The sequence below is a fragment of the Bradysia coprophila genome, unplaced genomic scaffold (genome assembly GCF_014529535.1).
Source record: "Bradysia coprophila strain Holo2 unplaced genomic scaffold, BU_Bcop_v1 contig_138, whole genome shotgun sequence".
Taxonomy (NCBI): Eukaryota; Metazoa; Arthropoda; class Insecta; order Diptera; family Sciaridae; genus Bradysia; species Bradysia coprophila.
The window spans coordinates 2,430,653-2,447,966 of NW_023503409.1; the positions used below are offsets into that span (position 1 = coordinate 2,430,653).

Genomic DNA, 17,314 nt, shown 5'->3' on the forward strand with positions numbered 1-17,314 from the left:
AATAATTCGCTTATTGCACTAAAAAATCGAATTGACTTTTTCAACGCTTTTCATGCCGACACGCAAGTAACATACCTACTTGTAAAACTTTCGGCAGAGGATCAGAAATTGTTGAAATGGATATATTGTAATTAATACAGAGGAATTTTGTAATGAATGAAATAACTAAAGAAACATCTGTTACCGTTGCTCAATAGTCCATTTTAGATATTTATTTTATAGACTACAATTTTGCTTCGTCTCTAATTAAAATATCTTCAATTGAATTGAAATATACGATAAAAACGCAATACTGGACTCGACGAGCCAAGTATCGGCTTACCAACTCTTCAAAAAGCTTCTTCATAAATACACATATACATCATTGACGGCTAAGTAAATTATAGGTATACGCGCACATTGAATGTAGTATTTCCTATTAAGCTTTTTGTCTATTTTTTTTTTCTCCGTCTATTCAATAATTATTGTGTAATATTACATCCAAATTAAAATGTACCTGCTTATTAAATTATGCTTTGAAGGTCGTGAAGTACTTTTGGAACACATATGCTAAGCATGGTGTAAACTTGTATCGTGTAATCTCGTTCGCCAAATCCAATTGAAATACGATATTGTTTATTCAAAGAGCAGAAAAAAACCGTTTGTTTCGTTTGTGACGTTGGATTCACTTATGGAGTTCATCTCATCTCATCACAATATTCGCGAAATATTAATTTGGTCATTATAGCGACAAACATTTTTTTTTGTAAAAATTGTTGAAGCATAAGCATGTGTTTTATTGACGTGGGATGGGTGTTTTACAACAATGTCTGAATCAACGAAAGAAAAAAGTTGAAGATAACAATCGATGAATTATAAAGATGTGTAAAAATTACTTTTTTTTCATTTGCATTATTTAAAAGTTTGAATGAATGGATTAACCCGGACATAGAGGTAAGAAAGATAAACGTTGAACTTACACGAAAGGTTAGATCTGGGTAGATAATCGTGCATAAATATTGTCAAATTTTGGTTGGATTTTTTTCTTCTCTTCTTTCCACTTAATTTATGAACGAAATCAAAATTGTACAAATTGAGAAGTATAAATCTAAGAGATTGATTCATTCTGAATATGATTCGATTGTATTTGGAATTTCTTTACTTTTAATTTCTTTTTGTTTGCGATTTATGGATCACGATCGGAGGTGTTATTATATTAAAACAGAAAAGAACAAAGAACCGATACATCGATTAAGAATAGTGGCTCACATAACTACTTAACTACACAAGGAAGAAAAGAAGAAGGGTCGCCAAGGTCTAGTGAAAAATGTGTAGGTACTCTGTAGGTCAGATGCGAGACTAATGTCAATTAACATTCGAAAACTTTTCATTTCGTTCACTAAGTATATCTTATTTGACTAAAACGTTAGCTCATCTTTAGACTTATACCTAAACCAATTTCAAATCAATGACGTGCCAAAAGACGTCCCAACCTGATGAAAGTGAAGGTTCAGCCCGGAATCATGTAAAACCATCTAAAACTTTATTTGAAAACATTTCCCCCTTCACTTTAGATGACAAACAATTTATAGTCGCGATTTTTTCTTTAAACCGAAAGCTTGTCGCTGTGCTGGTGTTGAACTTCATTCAAAGTGTAAAGTATCGCTTCATGAAATTACTACATTTCTATCAGCGAGAGAAACGAGAGAAAATTACAGATTTTGACGACTCATTTTCGTACTTTTCTTATTCGACTGAAGCATGCCTTATCGGCCATTCAAAAATTCCGTATCGGGTCCTTAGAAGTAGGAACTATCTGACAATATCTTACTCTTCATGCATTTTGGTGTAGGCAGATGAATGGACCCTTAGACATTTTCTTTTTAATGAATTCTCTTGATTGGAACAATATTTTTCTATAACTTTTACTATTTACTCTTAATGTCCATTCGGCCACACACGAATGTGAGAGCTCTGGTAGTTTATCTGAAACATTGGTTCAGGTGGATAAGAATTTGACTGCGGTGATTCGCAAAAAAACTCTTCAAACAACATTAATGAAGACAAATCTTGCTAATAAAAAATGTAATTCGTTAAAATTTAATCCCTTTAACCATTTTCGGATAAATGAATAACCATGAAACAAGCATAATTGAATATTTAAACGATGATGATGATCATGATCTGTCCAATGGACAACTCAATTTGGACAAAATGAATATTTCATCATTTTTTGTTTTATTGTGGAATTTTCTCTCTCTCTCTATTTCATATTATAAATGAATATTATGGCCATTTCAAGCCTTTGTTTGTAATTTTTAATGTACGAAATGAATTATGAATGAATATTAATTACAATAAAAATGTATAGATCGACGTCGCGATCGCGTGATTTATTCAATTCGTAATTATAATTATGAGACAGATGAATGGTCTAGCTTTGAGCATTGATAAACAAAACAAATGTTTTTCTCTATTCGACATCACGCACATCATGACTTTATTGATTTTATTCAAATTACACCAACAATTTAGTGCCAGATAAATTCGTCCTGAAAGGTAGCGCAATGCATTCCGTACCTTTTATTTTAATGTTCAATTTCAAATAGAGATAAGAAGACTTGAACTTAAAAAATCTTTTTATTTATAGGCAATCACGGCTTTGTTTAATCAATGTCTCCAATGGGAAGAAGTACCAGAAGCCTGGGAAAATGCGGTAATTACATTGCTGCATAAAAAAGGAGACATAACAAAGCTGGAAAATTACCGACCCATAAGCCTATTGTCAACACTCTCACTCACAAGTTGTTTATTAAAATCATTACGAATAGGAACACTAACAGGTTCGACTTCTACCAACCTGTTGAACAAGCTGCTTTCAGATCTGGTTTCAGCACAAACAACCATCTGCAGGTGATGAGAACGCTTATTGAGAAGTGTCGTGAATACAACATCGACATAGTCTTGCTATTCAGAGACTTCGAAAAAGCTTTCGATTCAGTGGAAACATGGTCGATATTGCACGGAGAAATTCAGAATCGGCCGAGGTGTAAGGCAGGGTGACACCATTTCACCGAAATTATTCACGGCGATTCTGCAGAGTATTTTTAGGAAGTTAAACTGGAGTAAAATGGGAATAAAGATAAATGGAGAGTACCTGAGCAATCTCCGCTTCGCTGATGACATTGTACCGATAGCATCGAATCTAGGTCAGGCTCAGCTTATGCTACAACAGTTAAGTGAAGAGGCAAGCAAAGTTGACCTCAAGATGAACTTATCGAAAACAAAAGTCATGACCAACATCATCGGGGACGATAGAGAAATCAAAATTGGTGACACTGTCATTGAACGAGTCGACAGCTATGTATATCTAGGACATAAACTGAAGTTAGGTCTGGACAACCAAACGGCAGAAATAACACGTAGGATTGGTCTTGAATAATAGTCTGAAACACAAAGTTTTCGTCACTTGTGTCCTTCCAGTGCTCACTTATGGAGCGGAAACGTTAACTTTAACGAAAGCATCCGAAGATAAATTGAGAGTGACACAAAGAGCCATGGAACGGGGTATGCTTGGAATAACACTCAGAGACAGAATGACGAATCAATGGATTCGACAACAAACCAGGGTCGTTGATGTCATGGAAAGAATAGCATCTCTGAAATGGAGCTGGGCGGGACATATTGCAAGAAGGACAGACGAACGTTGGACCAAAAAGATCATGAACTGGCGACCATATAAAAGACGAGCTATAGGTAGACCACCAGAGAGATGGACAAACGGAATTAAGAATATTGCAGGTACAAACTGGCAGCAAATGACAATGGATCGTACGAAATGGAAAGAAGTTGGAGAGCCTACATCCAGCAGTGGATAGAAACAGGCTGAAAAAGAAGAAGAACGAGCAGAGCGCGTTCTCCTTTAAACGCATTTATTACCTTCCATCATGATTATTTGTGCACACAGCTACGGGAATCAACATTATTCGTTTAGCATTTTTGCATATAGTGCGTTATTGCATCTTTAGCAACAGCCTCTTAAAAGCATCACTCTAATATCTGTTTAAAGTATAGCCTAGGGTGTGGTTGATTTTATCATTAACGCAATTTCCGTCACCGTTGTCGCTAACAGATGACTAGACATGCTGTTTCCTCAGCTCTCGGACTTTGTTCATTGATCGCCATATCTGTAATGAGTTTGTAGTGAGGTTACCTGATTATTGGGTAATATTTCACTATACTTTTATGGTGGAATCGTCACTAGTAGTTACAAGCATTTCAGAATCAACTGGATTGAATGCCACGCTATTCACAACATCTTTGTGAGGATTTTTGGCCAAACAGATTCCATAGTGTCGGTCCCAAACGTATGCCTGCATATCTTCGGCACCACTACTCAGCAAACGTATTTTCTTCAATTTCGAAAAGCTAATAAATTGCGGTAACTAACGAAACTAACCTGGCCAAGTAATTATCACAAACATCCATGAAAATGAAGTGGCAGCCGTCATTAAGTGTGTAATTTGTGTGTGATTGAAATGTTTGGTCGACTTTTGTTAATGTAGTTAGATCAATCACGTGTATGTTAATTTCCTGTGCAATCGGGGGTGGCTCAAGTGGATTGGAAATAATGTAATTCGGCAACCATTCACCGCAGTGAACATACAGATATCGATGATCCGGACTCAGACCCATTCCGATTATATGTCCGTGCAGGTCAATAATGGCATCAACTGGATCGAAATGGTCGGCAACAGCCTCATAGTCCAACCAGTTGGGCTCTACACGCGGTTCGCTATTCTGTAACAATCGCTCTTGCTTTTTAATAGCAATGCGTTCCTTCAACGATGGGCCGCGTTCTAGCGTCCTGGGGAAATTTACGTGGTGAACAAATTTGAATCCAACTTGATGGGGAGTATAGGTACTGCTTCCAGTCGAGAAAATTAAATATTTTGGTCCCATGTTCTCTAAATCGTCGATAGTTGTATCACTAGCGCCTGTATCTAAATATTCCGGACGACACTCTTCATAATTATCATAACAAGTTTTGACATCATCCAGCCATGGGCAGTTGGCCACTATAATGCCACGGATCGAGCTGGCGTTTCTGTTATAGAATTTGTAGAGCTGATTCGTTACTGGAACATGTTCTGAATAAATTTCCTGGTTGGCCTTATTCAACCATAATACTGATGTAGTAACCAATTGAGCCAGCCAGTGCAAATTACCAGATATCACGAATTCGTCAGTTAACCAAGCACCGAAGATATCATACGGGCGATTGTTAATTCTACAACGCAGTTTTGACTCTCCTGATAAAGAGATGATCAAATTAAATTAGATTGAAGTGAAAAATTCAAAAATTCAGTGTTACCATTGACGCTGAATACGACAATTTCTCCTGATGTTGAATGGGACGAACCAAAATGTACACCCGACACCAACAGTAGCGTATCGCGTTGATTAAATTGAGAAAATTGTGTGTGTTTCCAGCTGAACTCTTTCATATCATGTGAGTATCTTATTGTCGCTGAATATGAATTCCATATCTAAGAAGATATGAATCGGATCATCATCTTAGCGTTATGTCGTGGCAGCTGCCATACTCACGATAACATATCCATCCTTTGAACAAGTAGCAAACATTTCACCGTTGTGTGAAAAACTAACGTGTAACACTTGATGAGTGTGAGCGTCTTGAATGTCGTCGGTAAGTACCAATGGAACATTGTCGATCAGCCTTTTGTATTCGCTTAACCAACATTCAGCACCTGAGATCCAAATGAAAAAGTGTTCACAACTGTATCCTGTATCCTCCTTTAATACTGAATAGTTCGTTAGAAAAACAGGTTCAAAAAACAATATAGGCATTCTCAAAAACGAGACACGATTCTGCGCAAGAACGAATGTTGAAATGAACACACCTCACCTGGCTTAAGTTCAATTTTCTTTTTTACTCGAAAATCTCTTCGGAAAATCTTTCTCCACAAATAATCGTCTCTTGATATATCATTCCAACGACGGCAACATTCTCCTACATTCAATACGGTTTTAGCTGATAAATCTTTAAGAATATCAATAAAGACCGGTTCAGGTATCATACACCATTGGGAATTGAGTTCCTCATGTGGAGTTTGATCGTTCGTAGTTGATTCGGTAACAGCAATACGTGACATTTTTGTTTTTGCTCCCTATGTACCCATATGCACCAACACTTCACTGTGTATAAAAACAATATTTTATAAACTTTTCTTTAATAAATTCATTAGAAAGACTACGATTTGACTCTTTTCTAAATCAGATCCGTGTTTGTAAATAAATTTGTGTAATTTTTTCTTGAAAATATCTACACAATATAACGCGTAACAGACATAACGTCTAAATTTAGATTCTTCAGATCATTTGCGCATAGTCAACTCAACTTAACTGAAATGGATTAGTGAGATTTCTTCATTAATTTTCTTAGACTGTTTTCGATGGCATGATTTGTCAACACAACAAATCTTCAACATCCGTTATAACACTGATACTAATTTTACTATAAATGACCATATTAGCCAAGGTCCATTGCTTATTATTTACGTCGTTGATAACGAATGACATAGCTGACTGACGAGTTATTGAAAATCAGATTTAGCAGACTCTGGTCTACTACTTCACATGTTTTAAGTATTTTTCAGAGATTGATTTCCGTAACAGGTTAACGACGTTTTTGATGAAGGCATTGATGAAGTATATTGGTATTCTGAAAACCAACAAAACTCACTCTATCAGAAGACATTATCATTCATGAAGATAATATCCAGTAAAATTCTCTTCCATAAACATAAGAATATCCTTCAACCAACGCACAACAGACTACTCTCCTTTCTTTATAAAATTTTGCTTTGATAAATATTTCCTCTTAATTTTTTTGTTTGTTTAAAGACACCTCCTTTAAGGATGAATTTTGGATGAACAATATTTGTCTACTTGCAAGCTTCATTATGAGGTGGATATACTTCTGCTTGTTTTGGATGTGGAATGCACACGATCACATCAAATTAATTCGATACAAAGTGTTCGGAGTGAGTTCAGCAGAAATAATATTCTTTATAGTATTCAATAGTCATTCATTTGCTTATAGAAAAAATTATTTAATCGCATTTCAATATGAAGCGGACATAGGTACATGATCAACATGCTCAGCCATTGGACGTGTTTTGCAATTGGCGATTACATATGGCTACGGAATCGTAAACGTTTGGTATTTATATGATATAATTTCGCATAAATATGTTCCAGTTGATACAGAATTCGTTATTTTCATCGAAACCCTTGTTATGATGAATTGCTTATTGATTAGAGGTTAGAGTTTTGAAGATATGTCTCCAATCAACAAAAAAGACAGATCTCCACCTCTAACAATATCTCCATTTTACAGTTGTTAATATTGTTGCAATGATTCATATGCACACGATAGTTCATACCACCATTCTGATGGCTTTCGTCTATGTGATATCACCGGTCCTTTGTCCTACACACGAAGGATCAAGGATATAATATTGAAAATGTATGTCAAATCAATCAGGCTCGATTTATCTTCCTTTGGATGTGCTGTATAATCAACAGGTAACGACTGACACCATTTCCCACATTTAAAATGCCATTCGTCCGATTTGAACCGTTTATTTTACACATTATTAAAGGGCGACGGTGGTTTTCGGACATTGAAATCTTTTCTGCAAAACATAAAAATCGAAGTCAATGGGTAATATCACGGCAGAGTAAAATAAACCAGGCAGGAGCGGTTCATTTTCGAAACGTCAAATAGTACCTAATACACTGGATGAAAATGAACTCAAATAAACACTGACATAAGTTGAAAAATGTTGTTCGCAAAACATGTAGGGCTACTAGATTATTCAGGTCCCTAGTCAAACAAGCGCTCCTGCCTGGTTAACTTTACTCTGTCGTGGTAATATGAAGAGCTGTAGATTGAACGTAGGTGTTCGATGCGTCAACAACAGATATATTTGTAGCCTTTGCGGAAATGGTCTAGTCAAGTAATAAACAAAGATTTGGTAATAAATTAAGTATCATGAAAGTATTTGATGAGGCAATTGCAACGCTTCATTTACGAAACTGCATGAAAAAAAAACTATTTTTATACAGTGAATTTAGTTCCTAAATTAAACGTCAAATCAACCAGCTGGATTAAAATTAAAACCCTTAGAACGTATCATCATATAAAAGGGGAACAGTCGAAGCTTACATATGTGGCCTTTATGGATATGCTCTAGTAAAGTAATGTCACAGCTCTGCTGTGGTAATGTACAAAGATGTAGTGATGAATTAAATATGAACACAGTCTCGAATACAATTAACATGGAAGTATAATTTGTCGAATGTAACTTAAATACACAAATAATCATAATTATCTAAGCACGGCAAAATAAACCATATATTGGAACTTCAGGCTTTTTTAAAGTTATGATTTGGTTTACTTTACTCTGCGGTGAGCGAAGAAGTTGCAAAGTTTCACTTACGGAATTGTTGCCGTAAAAGACTATTAACAGGCACACTTCTTGGCGTTTTAATATACTAGTGGACCTGCTTAGGCAAAAATTCGTGCATCTTAGAAAGTCGTTATAACGATGATTGTAGGTTGTTCCGTATCGATTTCTGATTCTAAACTGATGTGGGACCAAGACGGCAGCTCAATGGTTCTCTGGTGAGCGGCCGAAATGTCCCATTTTTTTTATGATTTTTCATTCGTAAGCGAGAAGAGATATTAATCCACTTCCAAAGGATAAGTTATAGAGAAAAGTCTAAATTTATTTTGATGGTCAAGGTCGAAAAATGTTTTTTTCTCAAAGGAAAATCTCTGAAACCGATAGAAAGACTGTAAATTCGCAAAAGTTTTCTTCAAAAGGTTTATAGAGAATTTAAAGAGCTACGTTTTTGTTTTTTATTTATTGAAATCGGGCAGCTCGTTCCGGAGATATGTCCGTAACAGCACGGCAGAGTAAAATAAACCAGGCAGGAGCGGTTCATTTTCGAAACGTCAAATAAGGGACCTAATACATTGCATGAAAATGAACTCAAATGAACACTGACATAAATTGAAAAATTTTGTTCGCAAAAAATATTGGGCTACTAGATTATTCAGGTCCCTAGTCAAATCAGCGCTCCTGCCTGGTTAACTTTACTCTGTCGTGGTAGCAGTGAAGTCACCACATATTCTTCACGTAAAAATCGATGTATTATTTTAGAGAAACTAGGTACTTTTTACGTAAGTGGAAATCAGGGCTTACGATGTTGCGAGTGATACTCACAATTTTTACCGCCTCTTATATTCAAAAAGAAAATTTTCTTAAATTGAAAATCAAACTTTTCGAGTGGGACGCGCGCATGTACACGGCTGACGTTTAACTGAAGTTTCACGCTTACGAGACGTTTACATTATTTTTATTATCATTCGTGTCATTCCGATGTTCTGTTAATTCATAAATAAGAAAACATTTCTGTTTTACACGATGCAAGGTGATTATTCAAAAATAATTGCAAAAATAAATCGACAAATCGGGTCAGACGTAAAAAATTTGTCGAAAGCCCAAGGTTTAATTGAAACGTTCAAACAGGACTTCACCGACACCGCGCTAAAGGTGATGAACAAAGCTCTAGATTCTCTAAGGATGCGCTAGGAATCTGTATTTGATTTTAAAAACAATTTACAGTTGATGGTAAACGATGACACTGTGTCGTCGAAAATCAAAACCGCCATCCGAACGGGACGTTCCATATGCGAGACAATTGATGTGCAACAAGAAAAAGTCAACAATTTTCACTTGCGTTTGGAGGAGCAGCTGAACGAAAATGAAAACATTTTGGACAGTACTGTGATGGGATCGTTGGGCAAAATACGAAAACTTGAACATTTGTACGAATACTTCAAAGTGCTGAAGGATATATCAGATATAAGGTAGTGTGTTAAGCGGCATGACCTCAATTGTGTATGAACAATGAGTCAATTCATCTATTTCCCTGTAGCGATGGTCTAAAAGAACATTTGTCTGGAAAGGATGAACAGAAGACCATAAGTTATTACTTGTTACTGTGTGGCGGTTTGAATTCCTCTGATAACATTATCGATCGTTTGCAATACGTGGAAGCTGTTCATTTAAAATCATATGCCGCGGAGACAGCAACTTATTGGTACGACGTTTTGATAGACAAGTACTCAAGGTAATGAATTTTAACTAGAACTGCATGATTGATCTTGCAAACGTATTAGTCAAAGTCATTAAAATATTGAGCTTACGGAGACCACAAGCCTAAGCACTGCTTAGTAAGCAGCAATCCTAAAGAAACACTTTTTTGGTTTAGAGAATTCGAGGGACTACTAAAAATAATAAAATGGCCAATAACATCACCAAACGAAGTAAATAACACCCACAGGGACGTTATCACCAAACTGGGAGTCATCGCAGAATATCTGTTTTTGGTAGACTATTCAGACACTTCGTTTTGTGAAGACAAAAATTTATCGTTGTTTTTGTAGATCAAACCTCCTGGTGATGCCAACGATTCCTATGTTAAAATAACGCCATCCATTATTTGTCCGCCTATTAGTACACCAATACAGTTACTACTGAAACCTTACCGCCAGAGGTTCGTTCATTATTTAGGTCAACGGTCGTAATGTTTCAACGAAAATTTTAATTTTCACAGATTCTTGTATCACTTTACTGGTACGCGACAAACTAATCGATTAGACAAACCCGAATGGTTCTACACACAAGTATTGTCTTGGGCCAAGGAAAGCAATTTGTTCGTGTCGCAAACATTTCAAGCAGCTGCCCTACTAGCTTATCAAGAAAACTTAAATGTCAGGGTGTGTAGTGATGCATTGGTAGTTACAGAGGAACCAGTTTTCTATAATATTTGATCACATTTTCAGCTGGAATTTATCCGGGGACTCGTGCAATTGACGATTGAGAAACTGTGCAACGATATCGAACAAATAGCGGAGGACGAACATTTATTCGCTCATTTGATCGATGAAACGTTGTCATTCGAACAGGAATTGAAAGACACATTGGGATATCCAAGCACATACATGAGCGCAATTTCTGTAATCACACAGCCGCAATACATCATGAAATGGTTGTCAGCCGAAGAGAAATGTAATAGCGAGTTTCACTGATACCGTAACAGATCTTTTACCTTTAAAATTAACATTTAATTTCACTGAACAGTTTCCACATCTAAAATGGATACGATGCTGACGATCGGATCGCCATGGGAGTTTATCGATCCAATCAACTTGGAAGAATTAAAAATTCCACGGTGTGCGGATCACTTTATTCGACTTCTCGATGCTATCAAAGAAAGATATTGCAATCTACCACAACCTAGACATCAGTATGTTAACCACTGAGTGTGGGTCTCAAAGGAAACTTTTCGAATCAAAATTTTTTGGTTTCAGATTACAATTTCTAAATCTTCAGTTGGAACTCATCGACAATTTCCGGAGGAGAATGGCACAATTGCACAGCAGTTCGGTGAATGGTGTTAGTACAACGAAAATACTCAACGCAATCAACTACTTGATTTCTGTACTACGAGAATGGGGAGAACAAGTGGTGAGACTTCGCTGCCTTCGTTGCAGCTTTCTTGTCGTCACGTTGATAACAGACGACTTACGCGAAAAATATTCAATTCACAGCACTATCTTCACCTTCATGGTGCAATACATGGTACCAATTCTGAGGAAATATCGTTAGTATTCGATCAGTATATAGACGAGTTTGATCATTGGCAACGTCAACTCATCAGCGAATTAGCAGCAAAAGCTGTAAACAATATCAAAGCCAAATCGTTGCCGTATCGTCACGACAATTGGATTACAATGCCAACACACAATCTGCGTGAACCATTGTTGCTATCGATTTCAGCTAGTGAAATGTTTCAGGTAACTTGCAATCGAATTCCATACGGAAAAAAATAAGGAAAATTGTCTATTTCAATTCTAACGTTTTCGATCAGGTGATGGTTAGCATTCTTCACAATTTAGAGACGGAATTGGCGTCGAATATCTTCGACATTACCATTCGAATGATTGCCAAGCAAATTGATAGCTTCTTCATCTACAGCATGATTTTGAATACAAAATTTTCATCGGGAGGCACAATTCAATTCCAATTTGACATGACGAGGAATCTGTTTGCGCTATTTGGTCAGTACGTTAGACGTCCCGAATTGTTATTTAAAAAGTGAGTGATGACATGGCCCTAGCGCTGGGAATTTGTTTCATTTCCTTTGAATCCGTAGGGTTCATGATGCATGCATTTTGCTTACATTGCCAAGTGGAAGTGCTATTTTACTGCAGCAAACGTTAAACAATTGTGATAACACTAAGAATGAAGAGGAGCTCACAGCGACGTTGAAAGAAATTGGTGTGAATAATTTGGATCATTCGCTTGCTTTGGACATTTTGGACAGGCGAAACGATACCACAATTCAGTGAACGAAAATATTGAAATATTGGGTTGTCATACATGTGCGTGCAGTGCACAGGCAAAAAGGAAATAAATCTATTTTGGTTAACGAACAGTTGCCCTTTCAAATGGGAAATGCGGGCGGCTAACATCTGTTATCGATAACGACTTCAGGAATAAACGACAAGCGCCGACTGATGCGGCCTTTTATAGAAAAAATCATGTTCAAGGAAATGAAGTAATAGATTTTCAATCAATCTCTTAAAAATACTTGCATCAAATGACGGATCCATCGAAACTGTTAATATGCTTGCCGTCTGCGGAAGGTCGAGGAAACCTAGAATTCGAAGTTGAATTAAAAATCACTGGAGGAGTGTTGTGATTCACAACTTGTGAACACTCTTAACGTTACTATTTTTGATCTTCGTCGTCGCCTGTTTATATTCTTCACTTCTGAACATTGACTGAAAATCAATTTTATAAAAAAAATCGATTTATTTATTGATCTAGCACAAGCCTTTTCACTTCTTCTTTTCGGTCTTTTCCGGTTCTTCCTTTTGACTATCCGCCACTGCACTATCACCACTATCTGAACTGGACAATTCGTCATCTTCGCTGGAACTCGATGAACTGCTGTCTGATTCATCAGAATTATCAGATTTATCCGAGTCGTCGGTTTCATTTAACAATTTCATGAACGCCTTTCCGGTAATTTTCTTCGGCAAAATCGAATGCAGGAACTCCAATTTGTTGTCGGATTGAACGTAATCGGCAACGTGTTTATACTCCAACGTTTTATTTTTACCGATGCTCTCTTTGGCCAAGGTCTTGATCAACATTTCCTAAAACGGAGGCGATAGTTATAAAACTTTGTGAAGTGTTGTGGCTTCAAGTAGACTAAATTTAAAACAGGAAGGACTGACACTGCAGAATTAGGAAAGTCCTTATTCTACTTGTACAGCACAATCGGTATAGTGACAAGTGAATCGGCAGGAGCCTTTTGAAGTAGTTGCTGAGGAAGTTGCAAGAACCATTTTCCTTTTACAAATTTCGCAACTACTTTTGCAGCTACTTCAGGCGTAGTAGTTGAAGTAGTTGCAAAAGTTGTTGCTAAAAACATTTTCCTTTTACGAATTTTGCAACTCATTTTGCAACTACTTCAGGCGGGTATCGGCAGGCCTTTCTCTCGTAGCTCTAAAAACATTTATTGGCCGGACTAACCTGTCACGAGTACGAGTGCTATTTTTGAATTTAAGGCAACACAACTTGTTTATGACTAAGGGCTTTCTGAATTCCACTGTTCACAAACTTACCGTGGCTTTCGACACCAGATGAAGGGTTTCGAGTTTGATCAACGGTACACTAAGAAAGAGAACATTTTCGGTAGACTTCAGCCGAATTGATTTTGTTTATGTTTTGTACTTTACCTTGGATCGGATGAACTTTTCATTATTATTCGAACTCTGGCTGTCGGCAACGACGGTTCCGCCTTCGGTTCCTCAACAGATTCCGACAAATTTGGCATTTTTAATTGAATTATACTCTGATTTACAGATTTTGTTTGTGACTCTCATAAGACTACACACAAACGATAAACAATCGCATTTGTATTCAATTTTTGGCGGTTTTCTTCTTCTTTTATTTCGTGCGTTCTTCGATCCAATTCGAATGTCTCATCACAACAGGAAAAATATTCATGACGAAGTTATGAATGTATATAGTAGTCCATATGAACAGAACTGAGGTAATTCCGCCTTCTAAATAAAAGAACTTCTTCACTTTTTACCATTTATTTTAACGATGACCGTAGTCATCGGCTACGATGAAACAAAGAGAACGATTTACATTATGTTCGCGCTTAAATGGACAAGTAATACAACAAATTCAACTCTGATCTAATAGAGGGCAGCAAATACCCTTTACAATGACACTAATTCATTTCAAATGCCTAATGTAAGGCGGATTTTATACACTGCCGACCTTGAAATATTTGTAAAATATTTAAAAACATAAAAAACAAACACCGCGATGAGAACAACTAGTGCAGGTCGACCCCGCCGGCTAGTCCGATCTCCTCAGTGATATTAAACTTTACTTTAATTGAATTTGATTTTGCCGCTGATTTGAACACGTCATCAAGCCCATCAAACGCGCCAAGTATCGGTCGGTCCAATCGGTGCACAATTTGAAACGTTCGAAACGGACCATCCAGCTGTGACAGACCTTCCAGAAAAAGCATCTCGTTGTTGCACAATGTTTGCGTCGTGATGAATTTTGGTTTTCGTTCCATTCAGTGAATTACTAAGTTTGTGATTTCTAGTGTGAATAAACAAAAGACGTTCAATGCGGTTAGCTTAAAAGTTTTAGAATATTTCAATTCTCATTTTCAATGATCAAATTAGTTTTCATGATTGTAACGGTTTCGTTAAAGTGGAATCCAATGGTCGCTTCAGACTTGAATTTTACAAATCGAAAAGCTGGAGATAAATAAACGTATGCACCTTGTGGTGAACATGAGAATCGCTTAAACCGTTGACTGAGCTAATAATGCCGCTACAATTTGTAATTCGTACCAATGTTAATGATCCAGCTATGGATGCTCCGGAATTTTTATGCTTTTCAGGAGCTTTGACTGTGAAAATAGCCGCATTTAAATCGACGCCACAATATTATACACTTGCTTTGTTCATCGTGTGCTATGTGAATTTTTAATTTCTTCTTTGCTCCGAATCTGACGATGAATTGAATAGTTTATCGCTTCTACTGCGCTTATCGGAGCAATGCGACCTCAGATTTTAGTGTTGTTTGCTGACGGTGAAAAGTATTTTCAATGGAACCAAGCAACATCTGTACATTTCGATGAGACACATAACGACCAAGCAACAAGTTATTGACCCATCGAACACATTGAGCTCATCGGTTTGCGTGTGATTTGTTAGCGTCATTCCGTTCGATCGATCGGTAAATCATTCGGTGTCCTAAAGCAGAGACAGTTGATTTGAAAGTTATTGCATCAACTACGTATCGTTCAGTTTCACTTTGAACCAACAAAGAAAATTCTCCACTGTTGATTACGACGGCAAAATTTAGCATTATGAAACCAATTACAGTTGAAAGTCATTGATGAGTTTAGAAATTCAGAAGAACGGTTAGAACCGTAAAAGAAGCGGAAAATTTCTTTACTCGACGATCGCTACCATTCCGATTCACTGTATGATAAATTTTGCACTGTAATGCGTTATGCGATGCGACCTTCAACTTCGATTTGAATTTAATAATTCATTGCTGCCAGTGACGATTTCGATTTTCCGTTGAACCCGGGACGTGGCCACTGACGATTAATATGATTTTATATTGGGCCGGAACGTATCACTACTGTCGCTGGTATTTTTGTTGAAATTTGATGTGTCCTTGCTGTGTTGATGCAATCGAATTGAGTTGTCGGTCTGTTAGTTGAATTGCAATGGTTTCTGAAGACCTTGATGAGAGTCGAAATTCAAATTCATAGAACGGTCAGACCGTAGAAGTAATTAATTTAAATTTGTGTTTTCGACGTTCAACACTTCACGATCATAATTGCGCTTCGAACCACTACGAAATGTTGCATGCATCGTTACTATACACCAACGGTACGATGTTCTCAAGCTTCGGTGCTGTGTTGGACATATGTAATGCGACCTTCCTTTGTTCTCCTCAATATTGGTTTTGATGTTGGATTGACCATTGAAGATTGTAATTTGTTGTTTGATCCGGGATGTTACCACTGACGATTTTATTTTAATTAATTATACAGCCGGAACGTATCACTGTCACCGTTAGTTTTTGTTCAATTTTTATTTATTTTAGGCCGGAACGAATCACTGACGCCGTTAGTTTTTATTTTCGATGTTAGGTTGGTTGGTTGGCTGGTTGGTTGTTTAGTTTTTATTCGAGGCCGGAACAAAATCACTGTCGCCTTTTGTAGTTTTAAATGTATTTCTTTGTTGGGCCGGAACGTATCACAGTCGCCGTTATTTTATTTTTAAATTATTTCTTTATGCAGAATCCGGGACGTGGCCACTGACGAAACGATTTTATTTTAATTAATTATGCGGCCGGAACGTATCACTGTCGCCGTTAGATTTTATTTTAATTTTTATTTATTTTATGCGGCCGGAACGTATCACTGTCGCCGGTATTTTAATTTTTATTTAAATTGATTTAGTGGACTGTATTAAATTTCACTGATTTGTTTAGATGGCGTAGAAGGACCATGAACAGAACTGAGGTAATTCCGCCTTCTAAATAAAAGAACTTCTTCACTTTTTACCATTTATTTTAACGATGACCGTAGTCATCGGCTACGATGAAACAAAGAGAACGATTTACATTATGTTCGCGCTTAAATGGACAAGTAATACAACAAATTCAACTCTGATCTAATAGAGGGCAGCAAATACCCTTTACAATGACACTAATTCATTTCAAATGCCTAATGTAAGGCGGATTTTATACACCATATAGATGACAAAAATGAGAAATTGAATCTTGTGGTCAAATTAAATGAGGTACAAGATTCTACATATCATTTCGTCGAAACGATTTAGAACAATATGAAGTAACAGATTTGATAATTGCTCTTGTGGTATATTTTCCGCTTTTGAATAGTTATTTGCTTTGCTACCGCTAAAAATCACCTATTAACAACAGACCAATAAAGTACTATGAGAAAATGTAGTGGTCTGTACTGAACTGAAAAGTTAAACAAAAATCTACCTCTATGACAAAAATCCAGAATTTCAATTTTATTAACATTTGTTAACCATTGGAAAAAGCTTAGACAATGGAAGCAACGTATGACTATAACTAATGAT

The 17,314-nt window shown here is 36.7% G+C and overlaps 3 protein-coding genes and 1 long non-coding RNA gene across 4 annotated transcripts; 2 read left to right on the forward strand and 2 right to left on the reverse strand.

The window, feature by feature from the left end:
- Positions 1-4,037: 4,037 nt before the first annotated feature.
- On the reverse strand, positions 4,038-6,309 carry LOC119073499 (F-box/WD repeat-containing protein 5). Its single transcript, XM_037179014.1, has 6 exons — positions 5,909-6,309; positions 5,590-5,750; positions 5,354-5,528; positions 4,439-5,291; positions 4,221-4,371; positions 4,038-4,166 (listed from the first exon to the last, which is right to left on the reverse strand). The coding sequence occupies exons 1-6, from the start codon at positions 6,153-6,155 to the stop codon at positions 4,116-4,118; spliced, it is 1,638 nt and encodes a 545-aa protein (XP_037034909.1). The 5' UTR covers positions 6,156-6,309; the 3' UTR covers positions 4,038-4,115.
- Positions 6,310-6,928: 619 nt separating this feature from the next.
- On the forward strand, positions 6,929-7,726 carry LOC119073688. The gene is made up of 4 exons (XR_005087068.1): positions 6,929-7,046; positions 7,106-7,326; positions 7,403-7,590; positions 7,668-7,726. It is a non-coding gene; the product is annotated as an uncharacterized LOC119073688 (long non-coding RNA).
- Positions 7,727-9,371: 1,645 nt separating this feature from the next.
- On the forward strand, positions 9,372-12,574 carry LOC119073468 (RINT1-like protein). The gene is made up of 12 exons (XM_037178972.1): positions 9,372-9,626; positions 9,699-9,943; positions 10,012-10,206; positions 10,348-10,465; positions 10,523-10,632; positions 10,693-10,855; positions 10,922-11,147; positions 11,220-11,385; positions 11,450-11,606; positions 11,690-11,935; positions 12,010-12,236; positions 12,295-12,574. The coding sequence occupies exons 1-12, from the start codon at positions 9,498-9,500 to the stop codon at positions 12,488-12,490; spliced, it is 2,178 nt and encodes a 725-aa protein (XP_037034867.1). The 5' UTR covers positions 9,372-9,497; the 3' UTR covers positions 12,491-12,574.
- Positions 12,575-12,936: 362 nt separating this feature from the next.
- On the reverse strand, positions 12,937-14,136 carry LOC119073663 (chromatin accessibility complex 16kD protein). The gene is made up of 3 exons (XM_037179267.1): positions 13,889-14,136; positions 13,775-13,823; positions 12,937-13,303 (listed from the first exon to the last, which is right to left on the reverse strand). The coding sequence occupies exons 1-3, from the start codon at positions 13,984-13,986 to the stop codon at positions 12,983-12,985; spliced, it is 468 nt and encodes a 155-aa protein (XP_037035162.1). The 5' UTR covers positions 13,987-14,136; the 3' UTR covers positions 12,937-12,982.
- Between the last annotated feature and the right edge of the window lie 3,178 nt (positions 14,137-17,314).

Excerpts from the sequence above, each read along its gene's own strand:
- LOC119073499 (XM_037179014.1), bottom strand. The coding sequence starts at position 6,155 with ATGTCACGTATTGCTGTTACCGAATCAACTACGAACGATCAAACTCCA. Across the intron at positions 4,372-4,438 it reads TGTGATAATTACTTGGCCAG|TGGTGCCGAAGATATGCAGG; the intron begins GTTAGTTTCGTT and ends TTTGCTGAGTAG. Across the intron at positions 4,167-4,220 it reads GTGACGATTCCACCATAAAA|ATATGGCGATCAATGAACAA; the intron begins GTATAGTGAAAT and ends AACTCATTACAG.
- LOC119073663 (XM_037179267.1), bottom strand. The coding sequence starts at position 13,986 with ATGCCAAATTTGTCGGAATCTGTTGAGGAACCGAAGGCGGAACCGTCG. Across the intron at positions 13,824-13,888 it reads AAAAGTTCATCCGATCCAAG|TGTACCGTTGATCAAACTCG; the intron begins GTAAAGTACAAA and ends TCTCTTTCTTAG. Across the intron at positions 13,304-13,774 it reads ATCTGGTGTCGAAAGCCACG|GAAATGTTGATCAAGACCTT; the intron begins GTAAGTTTGTGA and ends CCTCCGTTTTAG.
- LOC119073468 (XM_037178972.1), top strand. The coding sequence starts at position 9,498 with ATGCAAGGTGATTATTCAAAAATAATTGCAAAAATAAATCGACAAATC. Across the intron at positions 11,148-11,219 it reads GTTGTCAGCCGAAGAGAAAT|TTTCCACATCTAAAATGGAT; the intron begins GTAATAGCGAGT and ends TTCACTGAACAG. Across the intron at positions 11,386-11,449 it reads CTACCACAACCTAGACATCA|ATTACAATTTCTAAATCTTC; the intron begins GTATGTTAACCA and ends TTTTGGTTTCAG.